Genomic DNA, 19639 nt, shown 5'->3' with positions numbered 1-19639 from the left:
ACTGCAAAATCATGTCTTTTTGTTTGCCTTTATATTATTTTTTCCAGGAACTCGGGTGGCATAGTGATGATTTAGCTATAGTTTGCCTTGAGTTCTTCAAAGCTCTGAAGATTAATGGCGTATACTTTGCATTTAAAATAAACCTACAAAGAGAAGTCAACGGCACCATATCTGCTATACATAATCTGCCAGTCAAGATCACCTCCGATTGGCTATTTTTATTTGTAGAGCGAAATCGTGTGACGTATTGACCAAACCAAAAAGCATCAGTAACTAAAGTGTTGCTATTTTTGCCTCTTGTTTCCTTAGAAACCGATTCTTAGACGTCTAACCAACGCAATCGGTTAGAAAATGTTAGTTTCGACTTTCCGATGCAAGCGATGATGTACTAAGTATATTGTTCAATATATTATATATTTTAAAAAAGTTGTATGGGAATGCTTTCATTAAAAAAATTGTCATTTGAGTCACTCACAATAGAAAAATTTCTAGAAAGATCTGTAAAATAAAAGTTGGTGACTACCGCATGCGGTTATAACACATTAAAGAGGTATCCGCATATTTTCTTGAATCAAATTCAACTTCAATTTTTGTTAATGCAGTTTAAAAGCAAATCGAGAAGGTCGATATACTAATATTCGGAGAAAATGTTTCGTTTAGCATAATGTGTTATTATCTCTGTCCACATACGAGTATGTATCTGCGTGGTAGATGTAGGTGAGTAGAACTGGTGGAGAAGCTTCTTTACTTCTTTTCCTGATGGGTCAAAGCCTAGGGGGAAGGTTGGTACAGGAGTATATTGTCTAGAACTATCATCATTAGTCTTAGGGTTCTTGATCACTGCAGCGTTTTTCAAGCCGAGGTTGCAGCCATTAAGGTAGTAGCAGATGTACTGCTCCGTGGTCCAGCCTTTTTCAAAGAAGTGAAGTTAATCTTCAGCTCACTAACCGTGTGTTTATGTCTTGTTTAGAAATGCCTAGTCACTATCAACGGCATTGATTCCCTTCGTGATAAGACTAGAATGGTTGCGGAATCGCAAGTGGCTGCAAAGCTGATGAGCTTGCAAGAAAAGACAACTTAGCCGCGATTCCAATAGAGTGGGAACGTCGGAGTTCCGTTCTATTCGCGCGTTTTATACTGCATAGTTGGGCTTCGTGGGAGATTGGTCAGCGCTGGGCTTCCAATACTTCTTGCTAGCCTTTTCTAGTTCTATGTGGTCATTGTCTTTCAGTGTCGACGTGGTAAGCTTAAAAATCTTACTGGATGTTAGTCGTAGAAGCTGTTTAGAAGTAGACGCGGTAGAAATATCTCAGCACTTCTTTTTTGACTGTCCCAACTTTGTGTGATCAAAGTTTAAACATCTGCGAGCTGGTGTTCTCAGAGCGCTTTAACGAGTCGACATAAGATGTGATTACGAGAGTTCTATTGTCTAGCTTCACAAAGGACTGTAGAAGTCCGACCTTGAAAATCGCCCATTGAACCATACCTAACCTATAATGTGATAGTGATTCATACCTTCTGCTGAAGCTAATAGGATGAAGAGTTCTGTTGATGCGCCTATCCATACTTTCTTTAACATTTTTCATTTCGTAACTATGGAAGTCCATTTAGCTTGGAACAAAATTAACATTGCAAACCAACAATAACGTTATTCGTTGGAATTTAGTACAATAGGGATGTATGGTATACGTTGAGTTGGGTATATTTGATTATAGCTGTTGCTAGATTGATTTATACCAATTGCTTGTTCCATTCGTCACAGTCTAAATTATGTATACTTCATGAAAATATCTGCCGATTTCCTATTTGTTTGGCATGTACTTGCTTGTTCAAATCAACATTCTCCCAGCTGAAGGAAAATTCTTTTTTTTTTGTTCTCAATTATTATAGCATATAACTTTTTAAATTTGCAACCATCGTAATTGTGGAAGACTTTTTTAATTTAGTTGAAATTAATCAGACTTTTCTTCTGAAACATATATATAAAGAGCATTGAACTTTTAAGAATTGGTTAAATATATGGGGAAATTATATTAAAGCTCAGCAAAATACTTTTGTCTTGTGTGTAAATATTATATTAAGCTTAAAAGAACATCTGCAAAGAAGACAAATATGTAAATAATATTAAAAAGTTACTTCCGCATAGACATAATTTTGTTAAGAAATTTATTAATTCAATTCATGAAACCTTTCTTGGAAGTGTCTTTAATTATAAAAAATATTTATAAATATAGCAGCCACTTATAAAAATGAGTGGAGAAGGTTGTTGAATAAATAGTAGCCAACTGTGGCATATGTGTATGACCAGTGAAAAATTTCCACAAATCTGAGTATCTTCAAAATGCGTAAATCTATTTTAGTTTTAGGTGAGTAGAAATATATATTTTCCTAGTCTTATATTTTTATCTAACATACTTTATGAATATGGATATCTAAAGGCCTCCTCTTCACTGCGAATGGTCTGGTGCAATCGAATTGTCCAGGCGAGTGTCGAATGAATGAGTCGAGCATATCAGTTTGCATTGTGCAAGAGGATCCGGCACAGTGCATAAAAATCAAGGAATGTACGCTAAATGAGATGAACTGTGCACGCTGGCGTCAAAATATACCACGTAAGTATTACGGGAAAATATTTTTGGAAGTTTTGTCTTTGACAGCACCTAAATTGTTCTACACGTAGTGCTGAAGAGATCGAAAATCGAACGTTGCTCTCTTATACGTGGCGCCACTGGCAGCACAAGATGCACCACCAGCGAGAATTGCCATAATATTAAATGTGACAAGGATAAGGTGGTTCGCTGCCAACAGGCCGGCAAGCAGTGTCGCCTGTTAACGAACTGTGCAGCCCGAAAGCAAAACTGTTTTCGTGCACTGAATAATCGTACGTTAACTTCCTGATTATTTTGTAAGCAATTTCAAAATTGTTTGACATTTTTTTCAGAAATGAAAAACATTGCCATGGCAAGATGTAAGGGTTTCAAGTTAAGCGATGGCTTTAAGCCGTGCAGACCACTGGGAAGGAAGAAGAAGCGAAGCGGAATTGAAAAGTTATTCCGGGGTTGAACGTCCGAGGTGTCATCTGCCGAATATTCTTGTGTAATATGGCGGCTTAAAGAAAAAATATTCTGTGTTATTGCATTTATATATATAATATTTAGGCTTTGTACCAGCAATATTGTAAAATTAAAATACTATACCAGAAAATAGAAGAATATAAAAAAAAATTATATATTTTTTTTGGTTTGCAGTCAAATAATTTTTGTATACATGTTTCTAAAAATTATAAAAGATTATACATATGGCTAGCTGGTTATAACAAGGTAGAAAATAAAAGAGGATGAACTTCAGTTTTTTACGACATTATGACTATTCTACTGCTTAAACCAGCACTAATTTTACAAGACTATTCATTTTTAGTACAACTTCAATATGGAGAACACTTATGAAATAAGAGCTCTGTTAAAAGATTTGAATTTTTCTATCTGATTCTAAGAAAAAATAGATATAATTAAGAGCACATACTTGGGAAACTTTCTTAGATGTGCCTAAGAGCCTATTTGTCAGATATCAAGCAAATTTAATTTTTTGTAGCCATCCTAATTTATATTTACATTAAGCCCAGAAAGTTTCCGAAAATTGTTGGCCCACAATTCCGGCCGTTGACGAAGGATTTTTTTCGCGCAAATGCCTCAAAACGTTCAAATAATACTCTTTATTGACCGTCTGTCCATGGAACGGATGAACCACACGAATATAAAAAAAAGCAATTTTCGGAAACTTTCTGGTGGTTACATACAACATGTTGCTACAGAGTATAAAAAATAATTTTAAGACCAAAAACTCGTTCAATACCATCGACACGCAAGTACCGTATTCACCGGATTTGGCTCCATGACAATTTTTTTTTTTTTGTTTCCAAAATTCAAGTTACCACTCGGTGGAACTCGTTTCGACTCGATTGAGGCCGTAAATGAAAATTCGCAGAGGGATCTGAAGGCGATCCCGGACCCTGACCTACAAGGCATGTTTCGATAATTGAAAAAAGAGGTGGTATATGTGTATCGCTTCAGAAGGAGCATATTTTGAAGGCGACAAAATTAATATTGATAAAGATTACAAATTTTTCGTTTAATTTACAATTTCCGGCAACTTTCTGGACTTAATGTATAAATGTTGAAATTCCTAAATGATATAAGTATATAAATTGACAAAGCCTTTAGTCATCGTACTGCTGGCAACCCATATTGCTTGTAAAGTTATTCATATTCATCTATTTCCTCACCATTAACGGACACATTTTCCTTAGTACTTTTTACACGCGAATATGGCACATTGTTGTCTGCTCATATACAGGTGGCTATCAGTTGGCACACTCATTCGGCGAGAGTGGACCATAATTTTTTTCAATTGACACCATTTTGTGGACAAAACAATAAATTTTGAATCAGTGGCAATAAATTTAAATGTCATTGCATTAAATCGCAGTAAATTGCTACCACCTACACACACACAGAGATACGTGCAACCTGTATGTTTTGCAAGGCGCACAGCTGCACTTCCGGTGTGCAACATCGAGCTCATATGCTACAAACAACAGCGAGTATCCGTAACATGTATAACAACAGTCGAGTGGAAGTCCGTGCAATGCGTGGAATGTCTCTCGCTTGTGTTGCATACTTGTAGTTTATTGCGGTGACACACGTGCGCATGTGTGTATGTGGCCGTGTGGAGTGTGCACCTGTAAACAAGTCCATGTGGCAGTTCATATCTTTCACATGCGCTGACATAAACACGTACGCAGCTTAAGTGACGTTAAAGTGAATAACTGTTGTTAGTTTATTACTTGCTACACTTTAAGCTCGGGTGCAATAAATTGTATAAACTAACAGTAAATCGTATAACTAGCAGTTAGGCTGCTTTATTTTAGTGCCGCCACAACTAAAAGTCAGGAATGACGTAATAAATTCGTCAGTTAGTGTTTTAACATTCAGTTAGAATGCGCTCAATGGGCAACCATAAATTGTTTTCAAGTGCATTTGTGCTTTCAACTCTTCCAAAAGGTTATGCTTGAGGAAATCGTGGCATACCTGAGGGGTGGATCTATTTTGATAAATGAACCTTGGGACTACTAACCTAGTAAGATGCAGTATGATGCAGCAAAGGGCAAGAAAACTTTCTGAACGCCTTCAAGATAGCCAGGTCTACCTAACTGAAACGATTTTAGGGTATATAAATACGAAACCTCTCTTCTCATTTCATTCTTCATACAATTTTGTGAAATATTTAATACTGTTGCGAACAATTTTTGTTAAAAGAAGAAGAAAATAAAGCAAATAATTTACGTAGGTAGGTAGAGTGGATGTCAGATGACGCACCTTGGCCTTTAGAAGGTAGAATGTGACACCACCTGGACTAAAATCCACTCACTCTATTATCGCTACTATGTTGAAGTTCAGCAATACAAAAAGTTTTATATGTGCAACTTGGTATCCCCAGTCTGCTGGCATGTCTGCCAATAAGTTAGACCTGTTAGTACTCCTACAAGAGTTCTTATGTCATTCCTTCATTCATTATCTACAAGTAGCCAGAGACATATATTATATATTCCTCTTTATCGGAATCTAATTTTAGAGTGGTGTCTGATCTGACTAGTGCATCGGCTTCACAATTACCAGAAATATCACTGTGGCTAGGAACTGTGAACTCCGCTTGGTAGACATTGCAGTGGTCTGGTAGTCAGAGGGCGAATCTGATATCTAATTTTGTTGATAAAAGTACCACTATCCACTCAATTATCTATTTAAATTTAATCGTAAACTATATTTTCGGAAAAATAATGAAGTTTCCTCAGAGTTCCTTTCTTTTCATTCAGTTTTCAGTTTCATTGAGGCATTTAGGTCTTGGTTTTCGAAAATATATTGAATAATACCGCTAGTTTCATCAAAGAACACAGAATTTAGGAAGATCTTTCTTTAGAACGACCTTATATCGTTATGACTAGAAGGACAGAGGGGACACAAAGACAATTCAATAGTTTTAGCAAGCTTTCCTAAAAAGGTGTCGCACAGAAAGTATTTAGAGGGTTAAAATTTTTATGAAAATATTTTATGTCCTATAGGGCTTCTTTTGAAAAAATCTCTAAAAGTTTGATCGTTAATTATCAATATTTACGCCGATAATATGAGTTCGTGAGCTTCAAAAGTTTCCATTTCTAGATTTATGTAGACAAATCTAGTGACCATAAAAATTCTAGTATTATACCTAATGTAACTAACCTGGTTAATGCTTAGCTATCCAGGAATTCGCAACATGTGATTCCACATATTCGAAATTAATATCTGGGCGATGCATTCAACTGAACTTCTAGTGGTGAGATTATCAGCCTTGGCAGACAGGCCGAGATCTTAGTAAAATTAACGGTAGTATACGAGTATAGGCAATTGCCCTGAAATATGATGCTGAAACTTCAGGATGAAGCATACATCTTTAGCTCCACCAAGAGTAGTGCTATATAACTTCTATGATTGTTTTCATGATAAAAACTTAACTCCACATGCCAAGCTGACTTTAACAATTGTTTAAAGTTTCTTGATAATTCGATCCACTTTTCGAGTTCTCTAAAAACATATGAAGTTGAAAATATTATATATTTTATATACACATGGTACATTCTTACTTATATACATACGAAGCATTTGTCCTTCTATTTGTTCAAAAGTGACATCAAGGAGTAAAAAGGTTCTCTACAAATTTGATGTGGCTATAAATCGCGTGCTCACGTATGCATATATATACATATGTATATCAGTGTGAGCCTTTTACTTGCACCATTGCCTGCATTCGAATGGATAACAAAGGTCTTACATCTGCAAAAGCACAGCGTCGGGTCATTTGTTGATTTCCGAAAATATTTACGTTCAATTCGTTTTCGTTCGTTAATCTTGACCCGTTACTGTGTCAAAAACACGTACAAACATATGTACATATATGCAGGCAGTTTTAACATATTCGCACAAATATAATATTTACTTATTCATAAGCGTACCCTATGCGAATTTCGGATATGAAAGACCTACCAGAGGCTGTGATCGATTTCTGGCTTCAGAAGAATTTACGACAATCAGAATCTACTCCTAGCTTGTTTTAATATATTATTGTTTTACGTAGCAATAAAGTGACTTCGTTTCACATAACTCTGGAAAGAGACAAATGGAACAGATAACTGGTATAAATAAAGTAAAGTGGTATAATTATGCAGAAACTGAATATCAATTCTTTATACTACATTATTAGGTAATTGGAAGCTCTAGCTGTCCTTCCTTCATCAAATCTTGAAGGGGAGTGAATAGAGCACACAACTGGTATAAATCAAATTAATTTGTGTAATCAAAAACAAATTTTATTGAAACATATTACAATATTGTACTTTACTGAGTACTTTAGCTGTCTTCCATCTGACAAACATTTCAGAGCGATGAATAGCACTGGTAGAGAAAACTGATGTAAATCAAATAAACTGGTACAATAAAAATAAATTTAATTCAAACTTATTATACCTTTTCAATAAGAGGTCACTCACATATTTCAACTGTTCAGTCTTTCAGCAAACTTTTGAGAGTAACTTTTGAAAGTGAAGCAAACTGGTAAAATAACATAAAGAAGACTGGCATAATCGTATAGAGTTAGAAGACTTAGAGTTTTAAACAAAATACTGACTTTTTACTTTCTGATTAACTTTGTTGTTGTTTTCACTTGTAAATTTTGTGACAAGAGAGCCGAGCATCGAAAATATTTAGTAAGCAGAGAGGTGGCGAATCAAAAACGTATATAACAGCAACGTCAACTTTAGTAGTACTTGTATATATAAAAGACATCCAGAAACTCATCTTTCATAATATTTTCTCTACTGGGTGCTTGGAAATTTCCTTATATATGCATTGGCATGCAACTTCATGCAATTTTAATTAAACCAGAAAAAGTCACACTCGGCTCGGTTAAGTAAATACAAATAAAAGTCAACACATGTGCAAATAACAGCCGAGAGTCAATAAAGCTTAATGCCGATAAAAGGTGTTCAATTGTTGAATAAAAATAAGTAAGACACGACAAGGGGCAATGCATATGCATGTGTGGACCCAAAAATGACCACTCGAAAATTCATGCATTATTCAAACACGCGGATTTCTGTTTGTTCCGTGTTTTTTTTGTTTTTTTTTTGGTTTTGTTTTGTTTTGACTGTACGAGGACACAAGGGAGGAAATCGACCATAAAGCTCACGAGCAGAGTTTACACAGCTTTTTACCTCCAGCGCCTGTGTTGGTCCTTGGGAATTTAATTATTAATTAAATATTAATCATATGAAAAATTAGTTTAATAATACTTGTATTATAGTTATTAAATATATTAATGTTACGCGGTTCTTCTGAAGTATAATTATTGTCTGAATAGTTGTCTAGTAATAACTATCTAAATATTAACCGATAGATCAACTTTTAGAAAGGTTAAAATTAAGATCAATCTCTTTCAAAGAAGCTGTTAACATTCACACATACAACAATAGAATGAAATACGAAGCAGGCACAGTAGCAGGGATTTTCTGAGCCCTCAGCTCCTGTGATAGGATCTCAGATATCGGCAAAAACATCCTGAACCTATCACAAATCTGCTTACGTGTTTTATTTCTATTTCCGGTATTTAATTTTGGAGTCAAAAAGTTTGAGATCCAAATTGTTTTTGCCTTGATCTATTCTGCGTGAATCCTGATCGGACAGTGTTCAGTTAGAACTTCTACAATGATTTAAAGTTTACCCTTACTGCGAGCAAAGAGTTCCCAAGATCTCTTTCGATTTTCCAGAAGGACCTGGGCCAGAAGGATCATACGATTGCACAGCTGCTGGTAGTTGCTGAGCAGTAGTGAGCCACCAGAAGGCAACGGAGCGCCTAACCGTTCCCATTCCGCAGTTATGGAGACTGAAGTACCTGTCCTAGTAAACTCATCAGTCTTACAGTTTCCTACAATACCGCTATTTCCAGGCACTCAAACCAGTGTAATCATAAAATAACTTAATGCTAGAGATATAGAGTCTAAACCTTTAACTAGTCTTGAGCGCACAGCCAACAAACTCATACCTGATACCGGAGTGGATAGTAATCACTCTGAGGAGGTTAGCTCCAGGGCAGTAGATCTAATGCTATCCTTATGGTAGGTACCTCTTTGGGGAGATTCGTGGTGGCTGTGGGTTAAACCTGAATGCAAGAAGAACTGAAAATGTCAGTACAATTATGTACTTCTCCTAACATAACCTAGCCTATTAATTAACTTTTCTATTCGACTTTTATACGCTTCTAGTTTATATTAGGGTCGACATATACTCGAATATTATCGGTTTTAAGTTTGAGAAGTCATTTTTCCAACCAACATATAATTATATAATTTAAATAAAAGAATTTTTTAAAATAAATACGGGATGCCTGGATTTATATCAATTTGCACATGCGCTTTAACTCATACCTAGTTCAAACTTCGACGAAACTTCGTTATAAAGCATTATTTCCCTTACTAATATAATAGCTGTATTAATCTCAAATTTTTTAAAAATTCTCCAATCCGAAACCACCCAACTATATGCGGCATAAAACCTAATTTAGTAAATCTGTGGAGTGCTTCTTTGTACTAAGTAAGACACTTAGAGTAAAACCTTCGATGATACCGTCGTGGTATTATGGGATCTTGAATAAAAACAAGCTCCCTCAGCTAGGCTACAATAACAATAAAAGTAAAACCACACAGCCCTGGTAGTTGTCGATACGAAGGTACTGGGAAGACATACATAAAATATAACACTCAACTTACACTATATCCCTGTACATATATATGTATGTATATCTCAAAAATTATATTTCGAAATCATTAATTATTTAGGAACGTAATGCAACTCAATTCTCAAATTTTCTTCACTTTATTTCATAGATACCATCGCGAGCACTCAACGGCATGCAGAAGGTGAGCGCACTTGATTTTGATTATAATGAGATTGTGCGTATCGAAGACTACAGCTTCTACGGACTGCGTTTGTCGAAGCTCAACATGAAGGGCAACCAACTGCAGTCAATACCTGAGCACGCTTTCGTAGGACTGGAGGAGTCCATACAAGAGATTGATCTATCCGAGAATGCTTTGCGTACATTTCCGTTACTCTCTTTACGTAAACTCGATTACTTGCGTACGTTGCGTCTATCCAACAACAAGATCTCCACATTTTATGGTGATATAACGCTCGCGATGAACAACGCTTCGGCAGCGGCAACGGTGTTACGGCTGCCGTCTTTGATATTTCTCGACTTGAGTTCAAATCAATTTACGGATATTGTGAATGATTGTTTTAGCGCCTTTCCACAGTTGAAAACACTTTCGCTGTATGCGAATCAGATAGAACTCGTACAACCGGATGCGTTCAAGAGTTTGAAGGAGTTAATGTCGCTCGATATGTCACACAATCGCATCATTTCTTTGGATGCCAAAATTTTCGATAAAAACAAACGTCTACAGACTGTAGATCTTAGTCACAATCATGTGCACTCAATTAGTGGTGTCTTCTCGAATTTACCGCAATTACGTGAAGTCTTTCTCTCCGAAAATAACATACTCGAATTGCCTGCAGACGCCTTTACGAATTCGTCCAATGTGGATGTGATTTATTTGGAATCGAATGCCATAGCGCACATCGACCCGAATGTCTTTAGCACGCTTGTGAATCTAGATCATCTATATTTGCGTTCCAACTTCATACCGTTAGTGCCTGTAACGCTCTTCGATAAATGCCAGAAACTCACTTCATTATCGCTCGATAACAATCAAATACAAGATCTCGAGATCGGCATGTTTAGGAAGTTGGAATTTTTACGTGAAGTGCGCTTACATAACAATCGTATACGGCGCATACGCAAGGGTGTTTTCGAGCCCTTACCGGCATTACAGGAACTACATGTACAAAAGAACAATATCGAGGATATCGAACCGGGCGCCTTTCAAAGTCTTACCAATTTACAGCACATCAACTTACAAGATAACCAACTGACCGTGTTGGAAGACATTTTTCCCAACGACAAGACCAACTCTTCGCTGCTTTCTATACAGCTGGAGGAGAATGAGCTGCACAAGATACACGTGCGCACATTTCGGCGGCAGGAGCGCATACAGATTATGTGGCTGCGTGACAATCAGCTGATTCGCGTAGACAAAAGCATGTTCGTGGATCTGCTGATGCTCGGACGTCTATACCTTAGCAATAACATCATACGCGACATCGACAAGGATACTTTCAGCACGCTGAAACATTTGAAATTTCTCGATTTAAGCGGCAATCGGCTGAAGCATGTGCGCCGTGAATACTTTGCACCGCTCGTTAGCTTAGAAGAGCTAAGTCTCTCACAAAACTATATTGAAGCGCTGGAAAGTTATTGCTTCAATAAATTGAAGAATCTACGCGTACTCGATCTCTCGAACAATCCTTTGGTACAATTAACCAAAGATATTTTCATGGAAGAACTTCCTTTGACGTTTTTGAATTTGCGCAACACTTCGCTACGCAAAATTGAGCTGCACACCTTCAAGGCGCTGCAGAACCTGAATGAACTCAATTTGGAGGACAATCAATTAAACCCCTCCGATATACATAAACTAGATGTGCCGAGCTTACGTAGTCTCTACCTCGCGCACAACGATTTCAGTCACGAGCGTGTGGGTGGCATAACGGCCGGCATGTTCGATAAGATGCGCTCTCTACAATTGCTTACGATGGCCAATTGCAGTCTCGATTTATTACCAGACGAGATTTTCACTAAGAATACCAATCTCGTTAAGCTCGATCTGTGCGACAACCGCATCACTGTTATGAATCGAAATATTTTCAATGGCCTAAATGTGTTTAAAGAGTTGAAGTTGTGTCACAATCAGCTCTCGGAGTTTCCGCACATTGCGCTATATAACTTGAGCACGCTAGAGACCTTGGATTTGTCACGCAATCAGCTGACTTCTATAGACTTCTTCAAGCTTAGCGGTACGCTGAATCTGCGTCAACTCAATTTGCATGACAACAAAATCACTTCGTTGAGCGGTTTCAATGCGGTGAACCTGACCCAACTCGATAATATTGATCTTAGCGGCAATCTTTTATTATCTTTGCCTGCGAATTTTTTGAGACACTCTATAAATTTACAGCGTGTAGACTTGTCGAGTAATCGTTTTCTGCAACTGCCAAGTTCCGCGCTTTCGGACATCTCCATACCACGCCTCTCTTGGCTCAATCTCACTGGCAACCCAATAAATAAGATTTACACAGTGAAAGAGGAGCGTTACCCCTACCTTAAGGAGCTTTACATCTGCCAAACTAATCTGTCCATACTGACTTCCAAAGACTTCGAAGCTTTTCAGGCTTTGCAGCACTTACATCTGGTTAATAATCGCATCACACGCATCTCACCTGGCGCCTTCAAATCACTCACAAATCTGCTGACATTGGACATTAGCATAAACGAATTGGAAATGCTGCCGAAAGAGCGTCTGCAGGGCTTGACATTGCTGCGTTTTTTAAATATTTCACATAATATTCTGAAAGACTTGGAAGAGTTTAGTAGCGATTTGGCTCAGTTGCAAACTTTTGATTTGTCCTACAACCAATTGGATCGCATATCAAAGAAAACCTTTCGAAATCTGCATGGGCTCATGGAATTGTATCTAATGGGCAATCGTATGACCGTCTTGTCGAATGACGCTTTTCGGTACTTGCGTAAGCTACATGTGCTTGATCTACGTAAGAACTATTTCGAACTAGTGCCGATTGAGGCGCTCAAACCTTTGGAGACTAACATAAAAACATTGAAATTGGAAGGTGAGTTTTATAAAATTGATTATTTATTATTTATATACACATTTTTTTAATAGTTGCAACTCTCTTAAGTCCGCCATATAAATATAAAAACATTTAGTCTAAATAGTTTAAAAATATTCATAAAACTTACTTTTTCAACCAGTGAGTAGGAAGTGATAGATTTATGTCATCGTTTCGAAAAAAATCAAAAGTTTCTAAACTATTTTGAACCCATTAATGCATCACTCAATAGTTAGGTGAAATCAAAACCAAAGCTAAAAGTTGGTTTCACTGTACATGATCTGCGATTCAATTAATGTCACTACCAACATCAATAATGTAATACCGATCGATCTCTAGCAGGCCATATTTCATTTCACACTATTATTATGTCATATTTTATTCATCAGCCTTTCGTACTCCGCATAAAACTTATAAGTCCTCTTTTATTGATTTTGTTGGCTTTCATATTAACCTGAAACTAGCTGCAGTGGTCTCAAAACCACATTATACCTATAGGTAATTTGAAAATTCCAATAATAGATGCCACTACCATTTTCGGATTGTGTATCGTTTTTAGTGACTTGCGTATTTGCTTTACTAGTTTGGTAGCCAAGCAGATGACACTTTTGGCAATCTCATAAGCTTTTTCATTTACTGAAACGCGGTTGTGCTCTAGAACCCAGAATATATGCAATTGCTTTTCGGCAGCCATCATATCAAGTACCTGCTTGCTTCTGAGGCATTCTCTGAGGCAATTCGATAATAGATTATTGCTTCATTTGCCGCTTGCCTATCGACGTATATATTGATGTTCTTAATGCCGTTTCCTACGTTATTAGCTATCTCAGCAGCTTTTCTGACTGCAAAGACGTCTGCCTCGCAGATACTGCTGTATTCCGGCAGTTTGAAGGATCGCCTGCGATCTAGCTCCTTGCAATAGATCCCGGCGCGTCCACTTCATTAGCCATTTTTGATCCGTCAGTGTAGTAGGTGAAGTTTCGCTGATCGGTCGCGTGCGTCTGCGTCATCCTCTTTTAGTGTTATTTTAGAATTTTAAAATACGTAAGTTGAAACTTCATCCGACTTCGACTATGGTGACGAGTGCGGGATTTCCATTCGATAAGTTTTAGCTTGGATAAAATTGTATGTAACTCCTCGGAAGGCAATAACCAACCATCGAGTATAGTATTTCAGATTTGGAAATAATTCACGAACTGTCAGTTATTTGGAGTCGCCTCAGAATTTCAGAGTTGTATACTTTATACATATATACAATATGTAGATATATACAATATGTAGACGATGAACACTGATTGTAGGTTATGTTCCTCTAAAATATAGTTTTACATTTGAACTACCAATATGCACTTAATAATATTTTTATTCCCTTTAAAAGCCTTTATTTATAATTACTTGTATGTGATAAGCGCTTCACTAACGATTCTCTGTTGTTTTTTTATTGTCTCTCTTTCCAAACGGTTTCTGCTCACCACCTGGTCATCTACCAACAATTCTCTGGATGTTGCGGCAAACTGAAACTGACTGTATCGTTTCACTACAACTCGTTACATGGCTATAAAAAATGCAACAATTACGCTGTATGACCGCTAACTGTGCGCGTCAAATGTCAACTACAACTACACCAATTGACGCCACCTCAATGGTATTGGCCGTATTACCTGTTGGAACTCATCAATGTCAACGTCAACGCGCTCGACACAAATGCCACTTAATTGTTGTTGTCGTGGCTGTTGTTGTTTTTTTTTTTTTTATGTATTGGTTAACTATATAGAAAATCCATTGCATTGCAGCTGTGATGCACAAAAGCTGTGGGAATGGCTGCGCGATCATCGAAAATGGTCCCAAACGAGCGCCGGTGATGGCATTAATTACTTAAGGTGCGAACATCCAGTGGACTTGAGGGGCAAAGTGTTTGCTAAAATGGAGCCACAACAATTTTGTGATGCACCGTTGATACCGAAAATCGCCATACAGGATATACAGCCATATTCGGTGGTCGTTTCGTGGTTGAGTCGTGAGCATTTGGGTTTAACTGGCTATGAAATAGTATATTACGCGACCACAGATGGCATTGATTACGATGAGGTGAGCGTTAACTATTCGAAAAAGCAGTAGATTGTATAGAAATGTTTATTGACATAAGCAATAACAGCTAAACTCAATTTGTGTGTGGTTTTAGGTGGAAATATTCCATTTATTTCTCAAAGTGTACTGTATGGGAATGAGGAGTGGGCGTTTCGATTTCAAAAAAAAAATTGTTAGCAAGCAAGGAAAATTTAATATTCCAAGTATTTGTAAAAAATATGGTAGGTTAGATTCCGTATATGAAACTTATGAAAAGCTGAGCCTAGTAACGTACGAACTAATCAAAACAATTATTGTAGAGAATTTAATTGTCTAAATAAATCCTTAGATCGATAACTATATTACTAAAACTTCATATAAATTGTGATAAATAGTATGAAGTAGTTTGAAGTAAAGTAGGAAACATGAGTGTTCCACAGGTAATTGCTTCAAAATCCGCATCAATGTTTTTCTCTCTGAGGAATTGTTAACAACTCGACCCTCATTTTGGAATTTCTCAGTCATCGAATGCGAAAATTTTGCTTGCTACTTGTTAGTTTCGCATAAATAAAAATAAGTATGCATTAGCTTACCAGATGGCGGCTCATTATTAATATGAGCTGAAGTTTACGTGGCGCATGATTGCAATGGGTTTCGCGAAATTTAATAGAGACTTGATATATAATTCAGATGCTTCATCCAGTCCCTCGAACTAAGAAGCTCCAAGATATCTAAGTCATGGTCTACAAGTAGTTGAGGCTGGACATAGGTAGATAATGTGTTCCTACTTCCCTGCACTTTCTGCATGTGTCATCGTTAATAATGCGCATACGGCTCACATGTGATGCCAGTAAGTGACTACAACCGTCCGGCAGTCTTTTCGAGACCGTGTGAATAGCAGGCTTGCGCGGAAATATATACAATATATGAAACATAATTTCCGAAGGCCTTAACTGATAACCAAGCGAATCTGTTCTTAGCAGTAACCCAATGGAGTCGAATAAGCTCGGACAAAGGGTTTTTCTGAATGAAAAAAATATTTTAAAAATATTAGCATTAGAATACTAGCCTAAAAAATAAATGCACTTGCCTTAGAAATAAAAAATGTTGTATTATCGAAGACCTCTATGAAACAAAGGGAAAGTATTGGAATATTGACAGAACATTGAAACTTTAAAATTAGAACTATCTTGGAGTAAATCGAACATTATGCGATTTTAGTTCAAATAAATGTCGAATATTACCTATAAACTGAAACCCTGTCCATGGAAGTCATTGAACTCTGAAAGAGCAGATTTAAGCAGACAAACCCAATTGAAGACTTTATTGTGGTTCTAAGTGTAACCATATTCATATTTGATAATAAAGAATGATCAAAGAAAAGAAAAACATGGTACTAAGTGATAGATGAAGTTCATCCCTTAATTAGAACACATCAGGTCCACTCTATACTATGGTTGACACCCAGGAAAAGACTTCACCAAAACCATGCATAGAAAGCATTGCATACTGTCATCATGATATTTTTGATGACAGCTTTTCTATCAGAACCTTTTTTGGTGCACCCTAACCTATAAAAATGCATTGCCATAAAAGTTATTGTATGGTAATGTTTTGTGGTTATTCGTTTATGATTATACTTTGAATGTAATTGAAAATCGGGCAAAATTATTTGGCGTACAAACAATCGAGATTATGGTCAAGCCAAATCCAATGCTGCACCTAATACATGGAACTGGTAGAATTTTAATAAGTTTAGGTTAGTCCATTCTAAATGATCACTCAACAGATTTAGGAAAGTAATGAACTTGTAGGATAAGAAATCTATGAGTTTCCGTAAACCATCTCGTTAGTATATTGAACGGTAAACTTGTAGCGTAATAAAATTAAGTACTACTCCCAATATTGTCGAATCGCTTCCTTTAATATCCTTAATTCAATCATTATTTTAATTTTATTCCCCATAGATGCGTGGCAAACGTCTCAACGGCACCGCAAACTCAGCCAAATTAACAAAGTTGAATGCGAATACACGCTACCACATCTGCGTCATTGGCACCGGTAATTGGTTGTCCGAGCCGGCGGCGAATGCGCTGCAAAGGATACACTTTAACGATACGGTGCTAATGTTACGCGACGAGGCAGCCGCAAGTGCCGGCAACTACATCGCAGGCCAACAACAGCAACACTACTATTACGACCAACAGCAACAACAACAACAGCAGCAGCAATCCGAATATTATCAGCAATATTTTCACACGTATCAACAGCCGCACGACCAGCAGCAATTATTTACGCAAGCCGAGCCGCAACAACAACAGGCGCTAATCGAGAATACCGTCGTCACGGACAATGCGCTGCGGGACGTACTGAAAAATACGCACATCACCACTTGTACCGACGTACAAACACTGGACTCGACACCGAGTCTAGTGACCGACGAGAACGGGCTTTCCAGCAACGGCTTCATACACTCGATATTAACGCGGCGCCTCGGTCTCATTGTCGGCTGTTGCCTGGGCATCATTGTGTTTATTGTCATGATTTCAGTGTTGAGTTATGTGAAACTGAAGAAGCAACGCATTGAGAATGCTAAAAGACAAGCCGCCATGCCACCCGAATACATTTCGTATCGACACTTCTCCATACCTAATGAGGAGCTGGTGCGCGCCTCAGTAGTCGGTGGCGCTACCACGACAATTTCGAGTGTACCAAGCGGCATAAGCGCACACATCAGCGGCACCAGCCTGAGCACCAGCGCCACAGCCACCACGGCAACTACGCCACTGGGAACTACTGGCAGCAATGGCACTGACAGTAAGGGCGTCGGTGGTGGCGGCGCAGTGACATCCGCTACCAACACACTGAAGAAGAGCGAAGTCAACGCCAACTTAACAGGCGTGAGTGGTGTGAGCGTCGGTGTGAGTGTCGGTGTGGGGATGGTTATTGCCGAAGGCAATGGCTTGGTGAATTTGACCTCAACGGGCACAAAAGCAACGAGCAATGATGTCAGCGGCACAACGACATCAGTGGACGCAACAGCGACAGCGAACAACCACAACCACCATGCACATCAGCAGCAGCACCAGCAATTGCGGCTACAGCATCAACACCAGCAGCAGCTACAACGCCAGCAACAGCAGGCGGGCAATCACCATCATCATGTTGTGGGCAATAGCGGTGTGGGCTATATGTCGGCGGGCGTTGTTTTGGGCGCGAATCACTTGAATGCCTGTTAGTTGCGGCACCGCGCTTGCCACACCGCCGCAAACGATGTCACGAAGCTCCCTTTCGGCCATAAAGTTACGAGTATTTTTAAGGTCCTCTTAAAACAGACACAATCGCGTATACTCGTGCATACATGCATGCATGCATACATACATACATATATAGCTTGTAGGCGAAGACACCTTAGGCTAAGCATAACTGTAAATATGATAATGTGGAAAGAAGTGACTTGTTAATGAAAAGTATGCAAATCGAGGCAACGCAAGCGATAAAGCAGTTATGAACTTGCAAAGCAGGACATCGTAGTTGTGCCTGTAATTGGTGTTGTGTTATGTGGTGCTATGCTATGTGGTACTATGGTATGCGGTGTCATGCTATGCTGTGTGATACTGTGCCACACTAAGCTAAGCTGTGCTCCGCCATGCCGTATCATGCGTTGCTATGCTGGACTATGCTATGCTATAACATGCCATGCGCTGCGTTGCCGCTTAGAGTGTATAAATACATATGTTTCTAATGACATTGTTAGTTGTATTTAGCTTAGCTATAATGTGTTAGGCCACCTAATTTAAGTTTAGATTTATATTAGATAGGCTGATATTGGAACTCTTATTATTTGTTGTACTCCTACAGAAGACTTTTAATCAAAGACACTCATCAATAATGCGCACACAATAATTCAACACACACAACTAACATTAGCTTGATGCTAAATATACATAAAATATTATAATTGAATTTCGAAAAAATGAAGATATAATCACTTCTGAAGTAATTATGTGGCTTATATGAGAGCTTAGTGTAAAATAAATACTTTTTGGGATATTTTGTAGTTACATGTATATTTAGCGTAAATTTTACATATCTTGCCTTTATATTGCACTGTACTTTGCGTAATCAAAAAAGTAAGGTTATATTAAAAAATAAGTTGAAGATTATGGCAGTAACTGTATTAACTAGCACGGCCTTACGAAAAATTTGTATTATTTGTCATGAAGGAAGACTATATTAATTTTCTTTATAAATGTGTAGAGCATCTATCTTCATCTTATCTTCATCTTCATCTTCTTCAGCTAGCTGTTACTTCCGAGTGTACGAAAACTTTAGGAAAGTCTTTCAGAGTGTAATTTTTAATCCAAAAGTTTATTTGAAGCTTGATTTCTTTTTCTTTATAATATATTAAATTATATAAGAAAGTTTAATTTTCATAGTTCATATAGTTATTTCAAAGCATATCGATAAAATTTGATAAACTTCTTAATATTTTAGGTTTTATTTAATTTTGAAAAATTATTTCCTAAAATATTTATATATTTATTGTCTTCTTACAATAAACTTTCTAAACTTTCTTGTCAAAAGTAATTAATTTTTTTTAATTATAAATTACTACGCTTTACGCTAATTTTCGTACTAAGAGCGCGTGCTTTCGAAGGTAAATTTTATAATGCATTCAA

General features: G+C 37.5%; 2 protein-coding genes across 2 annotated transcripts in view; both read left to right on the top strand.

The window, feature by feature from the left end:
* Nucleotides 1–19417, top strand: part of LOC106618861 (uncharacterized) — a 323886-nt gene extending 304469 nt beyond the window's left edge. Inside the window, exons 6-8 of the mRNA XM_014236756.3 lie at nt 9971–12890; nt 14665–14978; nt 16925–19417. Of these exons, the coding sequence (XP_014092231.3) occupies nt 9971–12890; nt 14665–14978; nt 16925–18196 (4506 nt within the window). The 3' untranslated portion in view covers nt 18197–19417. The remainder of the gene's footprint in view (nt 1–9970; nt 12891–14664; nt 14979–16924) is intronic.
* On the top strand, nt 2259–3237 carry LOC106618863 (uncharacterized). Its single transcript, XM_014236758.3, has 4 exons — nt 2259–2366; nt 2439–2612; nt 2681–2881; nt 2942–3237. The coding sequence occupies exons 1-4, from the start codon at nt 2342–2344 to the stop codon at nt 3061–3063; spliced, it is 522 nt and encodes a 173-aa protein (XP_014092233.1). The 5' UTR covers nt 2259–2341; the 3' UTR covers nt 3064–3237.
* Nucleotides 19418–19639: the final 222 nt, after the last annotated feature.

This window comes from Bactrocera oleae, chromosome 5 (genome assembly GCF_042242935.1).
Source record: "Bactrocera oleae isolate idBacOlea1 chromosome 5, idBacOlea1, whole genome shotgun sequence".
Taxonomy (NCBI): Eukaryota; Metazoa; Arthropoda; class Insecta; order Diptera; family Tephritidae; genus Bactrocera; species Bactrocera oleae.
Note: the sequence above shows the minus strand (reverse complement) of the source record. Positions and strands in the feature narration are given on the sequence as shown.

Excerpts from the sequence above, each read along its gene's own strand:
- LOC106618863 (XM_014236758.3), top strand. The coding sequence starts at position 2,342 with ATGCGTAAATCTATTTTAGTTTTAG. Across the intron at positions 2,367-2,438 it reads TAAATCTATTTTAGTTTTAG|GCCTCCTCTTCACTGCGAAT; the intron begins GTGAGTAGAAAT and ends GGATATCTAAAG. Across the intron at positions 2,613-2,680 it reads CTGGCGTCAAAATATACCAC|TGCTGAAGAGATCGAAAATC; the intron begins GTAAGTATTACG and ends TTCTACACGTAG.